We start from the raw sequence: 19,151 nt of genomic DNA, 5'->3' as shown, positions 1-19,151 counted from the left end.
ATACAAAAGATGGCATTTTATATGCACTATGAACATTTTGAATGGCTTGTTTACCTTTTGGTCTCATCAATGCTCTAGCTTCTTTCATAAGTTATATGAACAAATTGTTTCAAGACCTTTTGGGATACATATGTAGTTTTCTTCATCAATGATATTCTAATTTTTAATAAAATCCTTATAGAGCATAAACAACATCTATAAATAATATTATGATAGCTACAAAATAGTCATTTCTATTATAAGTAATTAAAGTGTAACTTTGGTAGTTAGAGGTCATATTTTTGAGGCATGTAGTATCTTTTTAAAGTATATACATAGAGCAAAATAAGATAAAAGTGAAGGAAGATTGGCCAATCTCTAAAGATGCTTTTAAAGTCTGCTCATTTTTAGGCCTTACTAGATATTATTGCTATTTCATTTGACATTTGCATACATTGTTACCTTATTAACAAGCTTATTGAAAAAAAATGTTTTATTTGAACAGAAACTAGAACAGCAAAGTGCCTTCAATAAGTTAAAGGAGGTACTTATTATTGCTTCAATATTGTAAGTGTATGAATCCAACCTTCTCTATACACTTGACATTGATGTTTTTGATTTTGCTATTGATATAATTGTACATGGAACAAAGATATGACAACACTATCTATTGAAGAAGCTAATGATTGTTTGGATTGACCATTGGCCCTTATTACATAATTTTCATCTTAAAAATATGAAATCATGACATTATCATTGAAAAGAAAAATTACAGCTCTTTGACATTCAACTTAAATACAAGCAAGAAAAACAACATACTATGCAAGTCACCTTATTATAGAGATCAAATCTAACATCCAAATTGGAATACAATATAGAAGTTACTATTATTAGTAGTATCATTTCAAATCTAATCAAAGGAGTGGAATAGAAGTAAATTATACATCAAGGTGCTTATTTTAAGATGGTTATCAATCAATTAAAAGTGAACAATGTATAGTATCAAAATTATCATCTCAGTCACGACTTGATTTATTTCAAAAATGCAAATTTATATACCTAAGAAAACTATACTTTAGACATACATACTACAAAAAGGACACAATATTCCAATATCTAGACATCTAGGGCATAAAAAGACTCTAGAATGGATCTTATGGACATGATTTTAGATAGATTTGGATCATGAAGTTCAAGTTTTTGTGCACTCTTATAAATTATGCCAATGTAACAAAGCTCGCAACATGGCATCTCTTAGGCTATTGCAATTAATTCTACTATATATGGTATAATATAAGTAGGTAACTATAGATCTCATTATGTATTTTTTGTAGATGCTTTACAATCACACCAAAATTATTCTCTTTGAATATTGATTCTTAAATCATTTTCACGTGGTTGTAGTGCCCTTCAATATTGATGCCTCAATATTTGGATTGATCTTCTTTGATATTATCTTTCATCACTATAGATTATCTCATATCATTATTTCAAATTGAGATTGGTACTTGACACGGAATTTTTGGCTGGCTTTATTCAAGCTATTAGGTACATGATTTGCTATATCTACGACCTTCTATTATCAAATAGATTGACAAATGAAGCATGCAAATTAGACCTTAGAAGATATGCTATGGCATTTTTGGCGATTCATCATAATAATTGGGGTGAATATTTAATATCCTTGGAATTTATTTACAATGTTTGTATTCAAGCAAGTATTAATCATTCACAATTTTTTCTTAATACCAGTTAACATCAAATTATGCTAGTAACTTTCTATCATTCTATCAATACCAACAACTTAACAATAAAAGAGTTTATATAATGGCTTATAATAGCCTTGTAAGATGTATGGTACTACCTCTTTACCGCAAGAAATTAAGAGAAGGAGTATGCGGATAACCACCAACAACATAAGACCTTTTGTAACTTTAATACAAAGTCCTCTAGATATGTTATCTCATCCACAATACAATGTGAAAACTTATACAAAAGCTCATCCATTGTTAAGAGACAATTTGGAAACATCATCGGGAGCAAAGTAAGGACGTTTTACATTAATAGAGAGGAATTAACTATAATGGGGAATTTGTATTGTTGGTGTATAGAAATAAATACTTAGAGCCATTTTTGAAAAGTTTCTAAAATTAAGACTAGGTTGATAATCTATGTGGAATCCATCATAGAATATTCTAAATAGATTTAGAATAATTATTTCAAAATAATCCACCTCTAAAATATTCTAAAAAGAATAATTAGCTTAATAGGATGCACCATTAAGGACTTTCTAAAAATTTCCAAGATGATTTGATAAAGTATAAGTAAAATTGACAATAGCCATTTGGATATTTGGTCAAGTATGGCTTTGGTCCCTTTTTCTCAATAAAGTTTAATTTAATTAATTAATTTTTTTTTTTTTCTATTCTACCTTTTTTTTTTATTATTCTATTTTTTTCTAATCTATTCTATCTTATATTGTGAGAGAATTTATATTAGTGTAGATTAGAGGGATTTTATATCTTAAAGAGAGTTCACTATTGTTTCATCTATCCTCTCTCTTGTATACGCTATAAAATATTTACTACTCTTTACCTCCTCTCTTCCATCCAAAACTTCTTGATATCCTTATCCCACTCAACTACTACTACTTTAAGATATCAATACACTCACTACTTCACAAAATCAAGCCCATGCCTTCCTGATTAGTATCGTTACTAGATCCTCTTGCATTCTATAACCATACCACTCCATCCAACAGTATAAGGAATTTCCACCACCACCCTATCACACATATATTTCTTAACTACTAAATGTCATATCCAGCAAGCAAACATAAGATGGTAGACTTTAAGAGATTCTAAATATGATTATCATTTCTGTATTTTTGGTGGTTTTGTCTCTTCTTTTTTGTTCCTACTTTGTTCTTTTCTTCTCTTTTTGATGTATTTGTCCTTCCTTCTCCTACGCTTTGTTTTGGTGTTTCTTTTGCTTTTTATATTACTCCACAAAATAATGCATTTTCATCACTACATCATTGTAGATTTTATACATATGCACCTATAATATATTAGAAAAAAATAAAAATCAACCAATCAATCATGCACTCACTCACTCATTTAGTGCCTATAGCAATTCTATTGCTTAGTTATATGAGCTAATTCATAGGAATAAATTGTATCCATATTTTTTTCTATAATTGTAGTAGATTTAGTATAAATATGATAATTGCCTAAGAGTATTTGATTATATTGTAGTTAATTTTTTTTGGTGGTTTTTATAGCTAAATTTTAATTAATAAGGTTATATTTTTTTCTAAGAGTTGATTTATATATACTTTATATTTATACATATTTATTCTCTTATAGCTAAACATAATATTTTTTTTAAATTTTATATATTCAAATTTTAATATAATTTGAGTAGTTATTAATTAAGTAAAATATGACAACTATAATTAATAAACATATATATATATATATATATATATATCTATACATACATACATGTGTATTATAGTGGCAACTTTTAAAGATTAATGGCAGGCATAATATATAATTTACAAATATTTAGATTTATATTTATATTTTTTTATATTTAAAACTTAAGTAACATAGAACATCCAAGTAATTGGATTAAGACATAAGTAGGAAATTTTGAAAAATTTGTGAGTTTTTTAATTCAAATAAAGTTAAAAAAAAAAAAAAAAAAAAAAAAAACATAAGTTTTGGATTTAATTTTAGAAACATAATTGTTATATAAGTAAAGATCATCATACACAAGAGATTGAGTTGCATAAATCAACTTTAAGTATACAATCTAAACTAAATAAGGATGTAGAAGCAACACACTCTCAAGGAAAGAGGAAAAAAACAACTAAATCAAGCTATATTTCATACTACAAGGAAAGAATCCAAGAATACAAGTGTGTATAGAGAAAATCCTAAAATTTTACTCAATGGCTAATCACCATAGCTAAGCAAAATCTTATAAGAAAAACTATCTCTTTCAAAACAATTCACAAGATTTCATTTAATAAAAATATCAATTGAAGGGGGTTTTTCCACCTAATTCTTTAAACCTTGGTTACCTTTAACAAGGTCAACTAATTAAAAATTTCAAGTGAATAAAAACCCACTAAAAAAAATCAGATTTCATATAAAAGTTATAATAAAAAAAATTAAGTAATTTTTTAGAATGGAATTAATCTTCGAAAAATTATTTTTTTAAATCTCAAAAATAAATATTAAAATTTTATTATATATAATCTTAATTTTAAAGGTTAATGAATAAAGACATTATTAAAAATAAAATATTTAAAAAAACCTTCAAATTTGTTTAAGTTAAAAAAAAAATATATATATATATACATATATATTATAAAGAAAATGGAAAGGATTTGATCTGATTTGATTTTTCTAATAATAGAATTTTGGAAAATATTTTATAATTGTAGTCAATCACAATGAATATAGTACTGGGAAATCTTGGTTTTGATTGAAATGGTTTTAAACTATCACAGTTCAGAATAAATGAATTCCTCTCTTGTAACTGCTGTTATCACAATATGTACATTTTGTGGACATGGGGCCTCTGCGATTCAAATGTTTTTGGATAGTTACATGTGGTGAGATTCACACGTGATAAAAATAAAAATAAATAAATAAATCTGGACATATATGATAAAAATAAAACTAAAAAACCCCGCGTTTCTCGGCATTATCAATCTATACAGGTAAGCCAACTCCACACGTACCAAAGTAAAGAAAAAGCAAGAGGCCACAGTGGAAGATGACGTGGAGGTTGACGTGGAGGATGACGGAGGCATAGGAGCCACGACACGCAAAGAATATGCACAGCGTCAGTCTCGCGAGGGAGACGCGGGGGGTGGGGGGGGGACCTTCCTTTGCAGCAGCAGCATCCAGGCACGCCGCAGGGGCGGGGAAATTGGACTGGTTGGTGACTCTGCTCCGCCTACATCATTTTATTAATTTGATGGGTTCGGGTCTGAGCATCGTCAATTGATCTCTCGCACCTGGTTTCTGCGAGGCCTTGCCAGTCTGTGTGTGCAATTGTTGGTGCCGGGAAGAAGGAGATTTCGAGGAGGAGTGCACCAGGATGTGTTACTCGGTGGAATGCAGCCACTGCGGCAAGACGTCGTGGGCTGGGTGTGGGTTGCACGTGCGAGGAGTGTACAACACAATTCCCGATAAGGACAAGGATTTGTGTCTGTGCAAGGGCTGGCCTGGAGTGGAGCTACCGCCACATTTGGCCGCCAGGGTTCCTGAGAGTGCCACAGGAAGCGGTTGCCACATTTTGTGACCTTTTGCATTAGGTAAAAGCTGTCCTTATTCTCCTCTGGAATCGCAACGTAGGGATATCACCACTATTTCCGCCTTCAAAGTTGATTCATATTATGCGGCTTGTTAGTATCTTGTATTCATGAATTTTGGCAAAATTCTTGTTTTTCTTCTACCAATTTTATGCGAACTACTTTTCCGCCGATGATGATCCTTCGGGAATGGCTAATTTTGCAGTGAATGGATCGTGGTGGTTGTGCGTGATCCACATCGATCACGCATTTGTTTCTCAAGCCATTGGCAGAGCGGACTTCTGCATGGAATTGGTCGTATGGACATCGCTGTGAAGGAATGTCAAGGAACTGGACATTCTCATTCTGTAGGAGAGAGCAAGATTGTTGCAAGTATGTAGATGACTTGAAGTATTCAAACCAGTGGAACTTTGTGGAAACGCTCATGTTGGACGTTCATTCCTTTTGTTTGCTTAACTTCCAACATGAACATCCCTGTTCACATTATCTAGGAAGAGCACCGCAGATACTAGTCTCCTATTTTTGAGAGAGGCGAGGGATAAATTAAAAAAGAAAAATAATCCGATTCCTCAATGAGGATCGAGACCAAGATCCCTCCATGCCCCATTATGAAGAGATTGATGAGTCCTTTTAAATTATGCAGAGAAATTCCTCCTTTCTCCAAAACGAATCGCCATCTTACTTTCGTAAGGTACCTCCGGTAACAGAAATTGCTTTCACCTTTGGCATTTGTGGATTGATCTCTTGCGGGTGTTCAGGTCCCTTGCTGCTAGTCTAAAAACGTACTCAAAATGTCTCGTAGATCCAACAAAAATGGCCACTGAGTTTCACGTGTCGCATGATTGGAGGTTCTAGAGTCCACGTTGATTCCAACCAGCATTTATAAAACACCTACGAGAGTAACCTTGCATACGACGACGACGACGATATACCGACATGAGGGCAGGATTTTCGAGTATTAGGTGTGATTCTTCGGTCGATTTTTCTGCGTGCCTCTACCGACATTTGTTATTTGAGCGTGCTTCCATGTTTCGGTTCCATCTCCTGGGTTACTTACGCAGTCTCCGTCAGGTGTTTTGAGGCTTAAATCCGTTCTCTTTTTCTCTCTCCCTCGACCCATTAGCACCATGGTCGCCAACTCTCGCCACAGATCCTCAAGGAAACTGGAGCAGCAGCAGCAGCTGCAGCGCGTCTTCCCGCATGCGCAATGCAATGGTGAAGTTCTTGTATCAAAAGGAACCACGTAGAGACTTTGTTGATTATCGCATTATATCTGTGCAGAAACACGAAGATCGTTTTTAAAAAAACTCTGATGTTTTTATTCTTTTTCAGTTGAACAATGTGTACAGATACCCAATGTCGTGGAGTATGCTGAAATCACATTTTGTCTTAAAGATTCACATCTAAATAACTGGATGGATTGCACTTCAAATCTTTAGAGTCTTTAGTTCTATTATTACATGTAAGGTACCTGAATCCTAAACAAAGTTTTTTTATTTTTTTGATTTTTCCACATATCATTTCTAGGGAATTTACAGACCTAATCCGCATCTCAAAAGCTTACTGTTTTTATTGCTTAAAATAAAATGTTTGAATGCATATACATATATATATATATATGATTTGGGACTTCCACATTCAGATCACAGTGTTTTATATGTCAACATGATGAATGTGGTATATATTAAGCTTATAGTTTGAAGCACGTTTAGTGTTTGGAACCAATTGTATCAAAAAATTAGTTGGAAACACTTGAACACTATCTGTAACTACCTTCGGTGGATGATTGATTGAGGTCTGCAGCAATTTGCATATATAAAGAATTATCCATATATTCATGAAGTTTTTCACCGTAAGGGTGGTTAAAAAGTCTAATGCATCTTGTTTACACATTCTCACCTGCCCTTTCTTCTTCAATATTTTTCTAACCAATCAAGGATTATAACTCAAGGTTCTTTTCTAGTTGGTTTTTATTTCGTTCTAGATTCAAAAGAAAGTCGAAATATCAAATCAATGCACATTTCAGGATCTTATAGAATACGAAATAAAACTTTAAAAAATAATAACAAGGTTCAATATAAATTAAACAATACTCATAAAAATTGATGTGTGAAGGTTAAATGATTGGGATTTCTTCAAGTTTAGAGGTGGTAGATTAGATGGTTATAACTACTAATATCAAACCACTATTGTCAATTCAATACTTAAGTTGTAGATGCATATTTTGAAGAGTTAAAGCACTTCTTGAAAAATAGGAAATTTTCTTTACAATAATCTTAGATAAATTTAAAATATAGCAATAATTATTATTTTATTTTATTTTAATTATTATTTTTAAAAATTAGAAAAAATTGCCATTGAATAAGATTATTATCTAAAAATTGATATAATTTTTTTATATTTTTTTTTCAAAAAATTTGATCTTTAGAAGACTTAGGTGTTTTTAAAAAAATTGTTGCATTGATTGTGCCAAAATTAGCTCAGATTGATGGCTAAATAACTATTAAAGAATTATTTCTCAAATTTTAAAGAAATTTAAGATGTTTTTTTACTTAGAAATTATATTTATTTTTTTGAAGTTAATTTAGATTTTTTAAGCTAAAAATTTAATATTTAGAATAATTTGTAGTCATATTCAAATTTTAAGGAAACAAACTATTGAATTTGGTTTTTAAACGATAGTTCTCTAATTTGCAAAAGAATGCAAGACATTCTCTAAAAATGTTATATATTCTAAAAATATTTTTCAAACTTAAACATTAATCTACATATGATAAAGAAATTGCTTTTGTTAAGTTCTTATAAAACTAATTTAAAACTTTCATGATGTAAGAACTGGAATTAACATCTTCACTTGGATAATATTTTGTATATTTTTTAATGCCATAGAAGCTTTTAAATATGGCTTTTAGTTCATCAAGATAACAAAAACATTGCTTTCAAGAATAAAAACTCAACTGACTATAAATGTACTATTTTCTTTGATCTTTCTAATTTTAAAAGAAATTTCAAAAAGATGCTAAATTTTTTCTTGGATCTTTCTTATTATAAAAGAAATCTTAAAATTAATCCTCAAAATCGGCCTTCAATCAAGTATTTAATAAAAGATTTCTATGATTTATAAATAAACTTGTTATTGGTTTATATGTAAACAACTCCATAATGTTTCTAAAAAGTTCACAATCAAACATTAATAATTATAATTTATCCTGTAAGATAATATTAAATTTGAAAAATAAAAAAGTAATCTTATATATTATTTTCACGAACTTGAGTATTCATAGACCAATAAATAGTATTAGAATTTGGCAACTTTTTTTTAAGAAGGCTTCTTCTTCAAAACTTATTTTGGACAAGACTGTTTTTAACTATAGAAAATAAATTATTTAAAAATACAAAAGCAATTAGATTATTTGCAGTAATATAAGAGTTAATTTAGTTTTTAAAATTTTAGGTAGTAATTATACTATTCTTGATTCTATTATTTAATCTATTTTCATGTTGAAAAGTCTCTTTAATTTTTAAAATTCATTAAAATACTAATAGATGATGGATTAGAAAAATAAACACAAAAAGCTCAAATCTCTTAGCCAAATAGATGCCAATGCAAACAACATCGATGCTTTAATCCATATATATATATATATATATATACATAACTTTTGTAATTGCCTTTTGTTAGGGTTTTGTTCGTAGAATGTTTGTTATTACCACAGCCACCTATGCTACTATTTAAACCATGTATTGTCCATTGTTAATTGATTTGATCTTTGTTCCCTCAAGTCTATGTAATACCTCTCTACAAAATAAAAAAGTTGTATAATTTATATTAATAGATTATAAATAAGCTTGCTGGAAAAAAATAATAAAATCTTATTGTGCAAAAAACCTTAAAATGAGCCAAAATTCCTAAATTTTTTTGAAAGGTCTTGGATTTAACCAAATATATTAGAGATACTAAATCCAAACACCTCCATACAATAGAACTATATTCCCTCTTATCATGGTATGCTTTGAGTCAATGGCTTGAATAAGGGCTAAAAAGATGTACTAAATTTCCATCAATCAACAAAGGAGTACATCTCCTTATGTTTAAAACTTAAAAAGAAAAAGAAAAAGAAAGTAAAAAATTCTCACACACCCACAGACAAGTGGATTAAGGAGGTATTCACATACCTCACTACGGATCACTTAAGGTTTCCCTGTCCTTGTGTATTTCAAACATCGTTTTGATATCTTCAACTTGATTACTTGGCATCTGCATGCATCGCAGCAGAACTTGCAAAGATTTCAGCACATGTGGAAACCTTGCCCCAGTGTGTGTTGGCCAGTAGAAGACCAAATGAACTGGATCGCAAAGCACAAAGATACTATAATACAGCCTATCGGAACAGATGAAACCTACATTGAGAACAGAATAAAATCTCAATCTTGATGGATTTGGCTTGCAAGAGCAGAAATGCTGAAATAGAAAATTGAAATCACTAAAAGCTTCAACTTCCTGGCGGTTGTGATTTAAAATTTTAGTGATTTCAATTTTCTAATTCAAACGCAACCATTTCTTTGCTAGAAAAGCAATGTTAACATGAATCAGCTATGCTGAGTAAATCTGGAGTCACAAGACTGTCCAATATTTTTCCAGTTTAATTAGCAAACCGTCATGCTTTCGAAACGCACGAATCAGTACAATGGAAACATGTCACTATTGAAGACCTCATTATTGAGACAACGAAGGAAAAAAGATGTTCAAACTTCCCACATTCCCACTGTGCTTTCATTCTGTTGATATTAGATCAACTACATTCAAGTTCAAACTGGAGTCTATTCAAACAACGTCAAATCGTGACCGATTGATATTAGGCACCCGGTTGACCCCTCCTTAATAATACACATTTCCAGGTCATAGGTTATCAAAAGAATACCTAGCTCTAGTCGAACAGTAGGCTGAATTACGTGGTGGTTAGATTTTGAGATCAATATGTCGCTATGACCCTACAGGTGGTCTTTCAATCCCTGATTCAACCTTTGAGCTGGTAAAAATGAGGGGCCAATTCTGTAAGCCATGCTGGGTTAATGGCTGTGACATTCCACATATAATGCCGTTCCAAGAAAATAATTGACTGGAATACCACCCACTTTGGTGAAGCTCTGAATAAAACAGAGGATGGATGGATGAATAGTTCCTGATTACCCCTTAAAGAACGATATGTATTTCCACCTTCCGCCTCAAGACGAGCAGCATTGGGAAAAAAACCTGCTGTGACTGCCTTAGCAACCAGCTTTACATCTCCATCGTGCTGCTGTTGTCTAGGTCCCCCAAGCTGCTGCAATAACGTACTGAGCTGGGACCGTACTTTTGCAACCTTCGCTAGAGCATGATAGTTCACACAATTTTCATAGCACCACTGATTTCGGTTCTTAACGTGCAAGTATCCTTCAAAAACATTCAAGTAAGAAATCATATCCCCTTCAGCGACTGCAAACTGTGCACGAGCTTCATCCATCTCCTTTCTCTCTCTACCAGATGCCCAAATCGTTTGGACCGTCAATACAGCTGCAATTGTGAGTCCCTCCTTCTGACAACCAGTTTGAGCGGCAGTGAGCAGCATCTTGGCTGACATGGGATCAAGTGGAAGCTCTGAAACCTGATGCCCCAAAGGTGAGGTCAGTTTTGCATGCCCATCCATTACACCGAGAGCAAATAGAAGCTCCAATGCCCTAACCATTAACTCTGCAGGAGGTGGTGCCAACCAATCAAACTGCATCACATTGTCTATTCCCAATGCTTTCAGTTGAAGAATTGTGGATAGAAGATTTCCTTTCTGAATCTCAGGCAACCTTTCTGGCCTCATGGCCGCATGCGCATCTTCAGTGTACAAGCGAAAGCATTTTCCCGGACGTTCACGACCTGCTCGTCCCGCTCTTTGGTCTGCTGAGGCTTGAGATATAGGGGCTGCAACTAATGCTTCAACATTCGTGATGGGATTGTAGAATTTTTGTTTTGAAAACCCACTGTCGATCACATAAACAATTCCTGGTAAGGTGACAGAAGTCTCCGCAATGTTGGTGGCCAAAACGACCTTCCGTCGTCCTGATAATGAAGGCCGCATGACAAGCTCCTGATCAGAGGCAGGCAATCCTGCATAAAGAGGAAGAGCCACCAGCGCCCGAGGTAACTTCTCCGCTTCTTCACTGATCATTTGTACAGCTGCATTCACATCATCTTGACCAGTGAGAAACACCAAGATGTCACCCGGCCCTTCGATCTTATGAATAGCTATTGTCGTTGAAACTGCAGTTCGAACATAGTCTTGAACGGGCTTGTCACAGTAATGTATAAGTACAGAGTGTGTCCTTCCTTCAACCGACAGAACAGCTGGACTTCGATTAGGCACTGACTCTCTATGAATTGAATTCTGTAGCTTCTCTCTGCTTGTATCAAAAAAATCATGGAAAGCTTTTATGTCCATCGTGGCCGAAGCAACAACTATACGCAAATCGGGGCGTCGCTTGATGATCTTTTTGAGAAGTCCTAGAAGAATGTCGGTGGCTATACTTCTTTCATGAGCTTCGTCCACCATGATGACACTGTAGGAAGAGAGGAGTGGGTCCGACATCATTTCCCTCAACAATACACCATCTGTCATGTACTTAATTTGAGTCACACCACGAGTTGCAACTTCGTCGAACCTAACGGAATACCCAACCTTTGTACCTAGCGTGACCCGCATTTCCTCTGCCACCCTCGCTGCAATCGTCTGCGCTGCAATCTGGCGGGGCTGAGTGCACGCAATTGTTCGGCCACCTTCTGCCCAACCAGCTTCCACCAGAAGCTGCGGGATCTGAGTAGTCTTTCCACTTCCAGTCTCGGCGACCACAATGGTGGTGCCATGGTTTTCCACGAGATAAAGGAGGTTATCCCTCTGCTTATATACAGACAACTGATGCCTCTGTTTTTGCACACTTGCGTGAATGGTAAAACTCGTCTCATCGTTCAGATCCTCAACTGCCACTGCCTGTGGTACAGGCTTCGCAGTTCCTGGTTTCCACGCTCCAGCCAAACCACTTCTCATGTCTCTCCAACTGCGATACCCACTTCGATTGGGTACCAACTACGTCACCTAACTCGAATCAATTAGATGTTCGCTTGAATCTTAAAGGTCACACAAACATGGTTCGGGCGGTGGTCAATTTGGTCTCCTTACACTGATAGTGCATGCATTAAGCTACAACCACCACCCTACGACATCATTCATTTGGAAACTATACTAATCCGATATGACTCCTCCAGGCTAGTAAGAAACCAGCACTCAACAACAAAATGCAGCAAGTCAAACTGCCAATACCTGCTGCCTTTTCAGTGCATCCACCACACGGGAAAAAAAATCGTCGCAAAGCAGCTACCCAAGGTCACGGCTCCCATGCAAGCACGCCTGCCCGATGGCTCTCTTTTCTTGAAAACTTATTTTTTCTGTTCAAAGAGCAAATTGGTCTTCGGACTTCCTCGGCTCACATTTTAGGAAAACAATCTCGATCCCTCTCTTGCTGACCGAGCTCCTTGCCGAAAATAACGCCCGAGAAGCTGACGCCTCCAGAGATGCCGCACTGCCCTTGAAAAGACCCATGGTTACACTCATCCCGAACCCTCACAGGCGTCGACGGGCGAACGTATGGAGCGCAATCGTCACACTGCCAACAGAATTTCGCACACAATCTGCCGACTGCGGTTCCGAGCTGCTGCTTCCTGCACACGATCAAATTCGGGAGACGCTTGGTCATGGCTCCCAGCTGTCGCTACTCTCTCCTCGTCTTGGCTTCGCCTCCACACCACACCTCGCGCGTCGAGCTGCCAACACAAACCCTAAAATCCTTCAACAAAACGCAAAATTTACCGTTCAAAGCGGATTTTAAAGGATGTAGGATGGAGGTCGCAAACTCGATTAATACTTGTATTGAAATCACTTTGTAATTTGAACCATGAGAACAGATAAAAATAAGTTTTTTACGAATGCAAATAATAATATTTCAATATTTTAATTATATTTCTATAAATTACACAATTGCAAGATTATCATGCACAAGAAATAAAATAAAATAAACAAAACATGACAACATTTTACACGGGCTGCATTTTAAAGTTATTGCAACCATCGTAAATGATCACATAATTTGAGTATTTTTTTTAAATAAAATTACGAATTGATATTTATTTAAAAATTAATATAAAATAAAAATATTGAGTGATGTATTTCTAGTATTTTCATAAGATTTTTCACATCATTTTGTAACATTCTAACCCATGCACTTGTGAAACCATTTTAAGGGAAGGCTCCCTAGAAATCGAGCGGGATGAAAGTGGATGATAAATTGCACGACGGAGTTCCAACGTGGAATTGGCACCCGGAGGACGTGAACCCGGCCCGTGCTGGGCGTGTGTGTTGTTTGCATTGGTTGCGTGCCGCGCATCTTTTTGTTATGAAACCGAAGTCCTCCGCTTGCTTGCTTGCATTCATTCAATGTGTCCATCGCATCGCAGTTGTGGTTTTTCTGCGTCTTTTCTCCTCCTGTCATTTAATTTAACATCCCCCCCTTAGTTAGCACTACGTTTCTGGATTGTGGAATTTCGGCTCTCTCCATTGAGAGCTCTCTGTCTACGTTCTTTTTTGTGGAATCGTAGGTTATTCCCGCCAGGGTAGTAGTTTTGGTAGACTTTCTTCTCATCCTGCAGAATCTCCCTCATCACTGGTGCTACGGATGCAGGAAATTGTGTTTTCATTTGTTCACTTCCCATTTGTTCCCTATCTGATGTAGGTGTTGAAGTAGTTTGATGTGTCGTTCTTTTTAGCGATTCAACGGACCCTGACCTTGGAGGCCATCAATGGTGTGTTGCTTGCCCTGCTTGCAAGCATATGATACTCCCCTGTTCTGTACGGGTTTGGAATCCTTTTGTATGAAAGAACGGTGTATTAATTCTCTCGCATTGTACTCTCTTCAATTGATTTTGACCTAATTATGTCTTGTTTTGGAAATCTGCCGCCTTTGTAATTGTAATTGTCTTGTTGAGTGATCTACTTCGCTGCTTTGAGTAGTTTTATGTTTACATGACCTGTATTTTCCTGTTTTCTGGTAAGCGATTGCCGATTGTGTCAATCTGTCGGAACATTTTTTCTGTATATGCGAGATTGTTGAGTTTCTTCTTAGTCGCGAGTTTGTCGCGGGTGGAAAGGTCGAAGCTGTATTGATCGCCTGTCCGCGTCGTCTTTCCCTTCGAGACAGTGAAATTGCGGGTGTAGGTAGTGCCAAAGGTGCAATTAGGAGGGAAAGAGAGAGAAAAAGGTTTCGAGCAACTACTTCTAGCCATGGGAAAAGGCGAGGTATGGCGTTCTTTCCTTCCCTCTTCTTTCTCCGCTGGCACTGTCGATGGCACACAACTTTGCATTACACTATCCTATCCATTAGAAATCCTTGAATGCTTGATACAATGGACTTACTGCATAAAATTGTTGCTCTGGATGGTTTTTGGAGGCGAGGCAATCTAGATATCCCTGTTCTAATCACTATCCCTACTAGTGATGTCGGAAATGGCTCTGCGTTCTTACCAGATTTTACATCCTCGAATGGTCTGGTCTAGGAATTCAATCTTCTCAGACGAGGCCATTGCTAGCCATCCATTGCGATTTGCATGATTATGTTTGACTCTTGAGGAAGTGGTTACGATCCCCAAGTATGCATTTCCTCTTCAGGATTTGCGAAGTGACCCTCTTCACGAAGACACTCTACTGATCCCTAAAATTGACACTCTACACGATAATCCCGAAAACCGTGGCCTTCTTACTTTCCATGTTTCTTGAAAGATTTTCTGCAATAGTTGCGGATTGCGTTGAAATGTCTGTTGACTTTGTTAAGTACATGTTATGCGCCAGTACCCAGTAGAATTTGGCGCTCTTCCTCGTTGTTCATTCTTGCTAGGTGTGGTACTGTCATCTACAGTTCTTCACTGCATTTTTTTCCATATGTAGTCAAGAGATTACATAATTAGCTCACTTAAATTATTCATTCATCCTTTATTTTTGAGGGCTTTGTCATAGCTTTTGATATTGGTCTCACTTTTGAATATTACCTGTGCGAAACATTAGTACAGTCCATATGATGGTGTAAGTATGACGAAAGTATATTGAAGCTTCCCTGACTCGATGATCATGCACAGTTGGGGTCGGCGCGTGCATTTATTTGCATCTACAGTCACAGCTTCTCGTTTGTGCTTATTAACATTTTGAAGAGTGCCTCATTACACCCTATTTTACGGCTAGGAAGTGGTTTCTGGACCGGCTACCGCAAATAGTTCAAGACAGTGCAGCTAAACGGAGGTTGTTTATGGTGGTGTGATGCAGTCATCGTCAAAGAAAGTGATCACCAAAGAAGAATGGGAGAAGAAACTGAGCGAGGTCAAGATTCGAAAGGAAGACATGAACAGACTCGTAATGAATTTTTTGGTCACCGAAGGGTATGTCGAGGCAGCTGAGAAATTTCAGCACGAGTCTGGGACTCAACGTATCCTCTGCAGTTCTTGCGTTTATTTCATTACCTCCATCGTAACAATAACCGATTGAGAACTGTCGCTGTTGTGTTTTATTTCTGGGCCATCGCTGATTCTCGAACAAGTAGGAGATATACGAATGGCATTAGCATTTGTTTGTAGGATCGCGATGTTGCCAGTGGCAGTTGGTGCATGGGAGATATTACTGTTACTTGAACCAGTAATGTATAATTACGATCATTTGCATCTGAACGAATGATGCTAATGATCAGTGAAATTAAAGGGTTGTGTTACTCATTCTGAAATTCTCTTACAGTGGGCTGGTCCAATTCCTTAGCGAGGAACAGCAGACATAGATCTTGGCACCATTACTGACCGCATGGCTGTTCGAAAGGCTGTACAGTGTGGACAGGTGGAAGATGCTATCGACAAAGTCAATGACTTGAATCCTGAGGTTCGTACATAACAGTTTGACTTCACCCTTAATGTTATTAGCCTAATAGCATGTTAACCAGCGTGTTACTTCGGCTCAGGGAACTTTATGTCTTCCTGCAAAGAAGACTTAAAGGAGATATTGGCGTCCTGACAAATATTAACGTCAAGTGTCCATACGAGCTTTTCATCTTGTCCATTTTGTACTCAAACAACACTCAATTGCCACATCAGTGCTGATATACAAATCCTCCTCGTCCTCCTCCTCCTCCTCATCATCATCATTGCTATTTATATTACTATTAGTCTTCTTTGTGAAGCTTAACATGCAAGCAATCTATGCACTGACTTATTTGTGATGGTATGGTTTAAACAGATTCTTGACACCAATCCACAGCTATTCTTCCACCTGCAACAGCAGCGGCTTATTGAATTGATTCGCGCGGGCAAAGTAGAGGAAGCTTTAGAGTTTGCTCAAGAAGAGCTAGCTCCACGGGGCGAAGAGAATGTACGTCATACTGGTACACTGAATTCCTGTGCGTTGTGAATCTTGTATAGAGAAAGTTGCGTTTCCCAAGTTTTCAGCATAGGCTCTGCATACGCTTTTCCTAAGTTTCGAACGAGTAATAGTATCTACTGCTTTATTCAGAATGACCCTTACTTTGGGGTACACGCAACACTTTGTTGTTGAGATTTCAGCGCATCAGGATTTTCACGCATGGTTCTTAACATATTTTGATTGTAGATGCATTTTTTTCAGTCGGCAATTGAACTCTGCGCACTTTCTTTCTCTATTTCATAGGTTATTTAGATTACAAGCACCTCATTTTATCACGCTCATGCTGAAATAGTTCAACTACCTCAATTGGTTTTGTTGGAAATTCAAAGTTGCTAATTGAGTACCGACTCTCTTATGAACAGCATGCATTTTTGGAAGAGCTGGAACGCACTGTTGCTCTCTTGGCTTTTGATGATGCTTCGACCTGCCCGGTGAAGGAGGTGAAAGAACTCCTCGACAATGCACAGCGTCAAAAAACAGCCAGTGAATTAAATGCTGCTATCCTCACAAGCCAAAGCCATGAAAAAGGTATTTTTTCTTTGACGATCGAGCGTTGTAATGGTACGTGTGTTGGCTCGAGATCTATTATTTAGTGATCGTATACCACTTTATTCAATGTCCAGTGTTACCAAAAAAATAGTTTTCCACAAGTTTTCTGGTTTAGGACGTTTTCTAGTTATAGGAGTAGAAAAGCAGCTTGAAAATAGGGGAGAGTTTTGGCACGTCAAGTCATCCTCGTGTCTCCCGACATTGACAAATAGCAATTTATTCAGTTTCTCTGCGTTTTAAACTTGTTTTATCCCCTATTTCATTTGGTAATGTTTTCCTTTCTTGGTAACAATGATCTTGTCATCTGTTTTTACGATTAGATTATTAGAAAATGAGTAGTACGATGGTCATTCTGTGCTGTTCATAGTTGGATCGTTGCGTGATATTCACAAAGTTCAAAGTAGTTTTGATCGCTTGTTGGCAATTCCTTTGTCAATATTGCATTTTATTGGCGAGAAGTAAAATGCATAGGCAAATAATCATTTTCATTTTTGACATGTTCACTGCAGATCCAAAGTTACCAAGTTTGCTGAAGATGTTGATATGGGCGCAAAACCAGCTCGATGAAAAAGCATCTTATCCTCGAATCAATGACCTTGTGAATGCTACTCTCGAGGAGCCTGTGACATAACGTATGACTGTTTGTATAGGTTAGTCTGTGAAGCTCAAAGTTTGCTACCGCACTGCAACGATTTGTTGGTTTAGGTACTCCCCAATTTAATACCTTCAAATGGTCACATCATGTGTTTTGTCCCCCTTCTTCTTTCGTCTGTTCCCAGGATTGTTCTTAACAGCCTTACTGCCAACAAGCTGATTAAGACAGCCAGGGAAATGTGCCGATTCCAGTGCAGTCTTTTCATGATGCTTCTGGAGTTTTGTAAAAAGATTATGAAATTGGTAGGCAGTCTCTTCGGGTCTTCCTATATAAGAACGGTTGTTTTACAAGATGAAATGCAATTTTTCTGTACGTAATGGGTTCTGAAAATCATACAGTAGGTTTTTGAGTTGATCTTGCGTATTAAAATGGTAAGAAGTATGGAGAAGAACATTTGGAAAGATAAATTCAGGTTGTTGAAATCATGGTTGCTAGTCCCTGATGTTGTGTAATGTGTTATGTTTGTAGCATTATGATTGAATTGGTGGATATTATGATTACCTGAAGACCCAGATATCGATCTCTTAGGCAGTTGTGTGTAAATGGGAGGTTGTTGAGCAATGTTCACAAAGTTCCCGGTACTCGTTCTCTTTACAACAATAGATTCCTTTAATATTGAAGTTTGGTGTAAATTGCTGTGGCTGAAACTTAGACCACCGTGACTACAGCCTTCGGACGCACTCAAACCATTTTCTGCCTGAACATGTGAGGCATTCTTTCTATATTTTGCAGTAAATTGATGATGATGATTGTGTAAAGTTGGAAATTTCTTGAGTAGAATGTTGAACGGTGTTATGCTTCCTACATATTTTTACACGTTCATAAACGTTAGTTTTCATCTTGTTTCATCAATTCATAAACAATATGGAAATGTTAACACGATCTACTGACATTTTCTCTTATAAATTCTTTCTAATTTTCATCAGCATTCAATGCAATATATTGGATATGTATTAAAGAAAAGTTTTCTAATGAATCAAATTTAAAGTCCACGTTTAATCAAAAAAATTGAAGAAGAGTAGTAGGATTCTAACAGTGACATAATTTTTTTAAAAGCTCATTCTTCAAGGCTATTGAAACAAACTATTTTTCCTTTTGTAAATGATTG

General features: G+C 36.0%; 2 protein-coding genes and 1 long non-coding RNA gene across 13 annotated transcripts; 2 read left to right on the top strand and 1 right to left on the bottom strand.

Annotated features, from left to right (window-relative positions):
• The first annotated feature begins 5,516 nt into the window (after positions 1 to 5,516).
• LOC112276327 (uncharacterized) lies at positions 5,517 to 6,824 on the top strand. Its single transcript, XR_002967974.3, has 2 exons — positions 5,517 to 6,002; positions 6,114 to 6,824. It is a non-coding gene; the product is annotated as an uncharacterized LOC112276327 (long non-coding RNA).
• Positions 6,825 to 9,342: 2,518 nt separating this feature from the next.
• On the bottom strand, positions 9,343 to 13,237 carry LOC112276891 (putative pre-mRNA-splicing factor ATP-dependent RNA helicase DEAH9). Of its 4 annotated transcripts, none has more exons than XR_012216623.2 (2): positions 10,234 to 13,155; positions 9,343 to 9,569 (listed from the first exon to the last, which is right to left on the bottom strand). XR_012216623.2 is itself a non-coding variant. In XM_024508689.3 (2 exons), the coding sequence occupies exon 2, from the start codon at positions 12,382 to 12,384 to the stop codon at positions 10,330 to 10,332; it is 2,055 nt and encodes a 684-aa protein (XP_024364457.1). In that variant the 5' UTR covers positions 12,385 to 12,464; positions 12,658 to 13,237; the 3' UTR covers positions 10,055 to 10,329. The 4 variants fall into 4 exon arrangements, 3 of the variants coding, with proteins under 3 accessions (XP_024364457.1, XP_024364459.1, XP_024364458.1); XM_024508689.3 differs by lacking the exon at positions 9,343 to 9,569 and having other exon boundaries at positions 10,055 to 12,464; positions 12,658 to 13,237; XM_024508691.3 differs by lacking the exon at positions 9,343 to 9,569 and having other exon boundaries at positions 10,055 to 12,423; positions 12,658 to 13,215.
• A 526-nt stretch (positions 13,238 to 13,763) lies between these two features.
• On the top strand, positions 13,764 to 18,801 carry LOC112276953 (protein GID8 homolog). Of its 8 annotated transcripts, none has more exons than XM_090247079.1 (7): positions 13,764 to 14,685; positions 15,703 to 15,862; positions 16,196 to 16,302; positions 16,657 to 16,788; positions 17,202 to 17,367; positions 17,898 to 18,038; positions 18,512 to 18,801. In XM_090247079.1, the coding sequence occupies exons 1-6, from the start codon at positions 14,671 to 14,673 to the stop codon at positions 18,017 to 18,019; spliced, it is 702 nt and encodes a 233-aa protein (XP_090103205.1). In that variant the 5' UTR covers positions 13,764 to 14,670; the 3' UTR covers positions 18,020 to 18,038; positions 18,512 to 18,801. The 8 variants fall into 8 exon arrangements, with proteins under 8 accessions (XP_090103205.1, XP_024364571.1, XP_024364568.1 ...); XM_024508800.3 differs by lacking the exon at positions 18,512 to 18,801 and having other exon boundaries at positions 13,787 to 14,192; positions 14,588 to 14,685; positions 17,898 to 18,373; XM_024508801.3 differs by lacking the exon at positions 18,512 to 18,801 and having other exon boundaries at positions 13,797 to 14,192; positions 14,538 to 14,685; positions 17,898 to 18,373.
• The last annotated feature ends 350 nt before the right edge of the window (positions 18,802 to 19,151 follow it).

This window comes from Physcomitrium patens, chromosome 24 (genome assembly GCF_059467195.1).
Source record: "Physcomitrium patens ecotype Gransden chromosome 24, ASM5946719v1, whole genome shotgun sequence".
In the NCBI taxonomy this organism is placed as follows: domain Eukaryota; kingdom Viridiplantae; phylum Streptophyta; class Bryopsida; order Funariales; family Funariaceae; genus Physcomitrium; species Physcomitrium patens.
The sequence above is the reverse complement of the archived record's forward strand: the minus strand, read 5'-3'. Positions and strand labels throughout refer to the sequence as shown.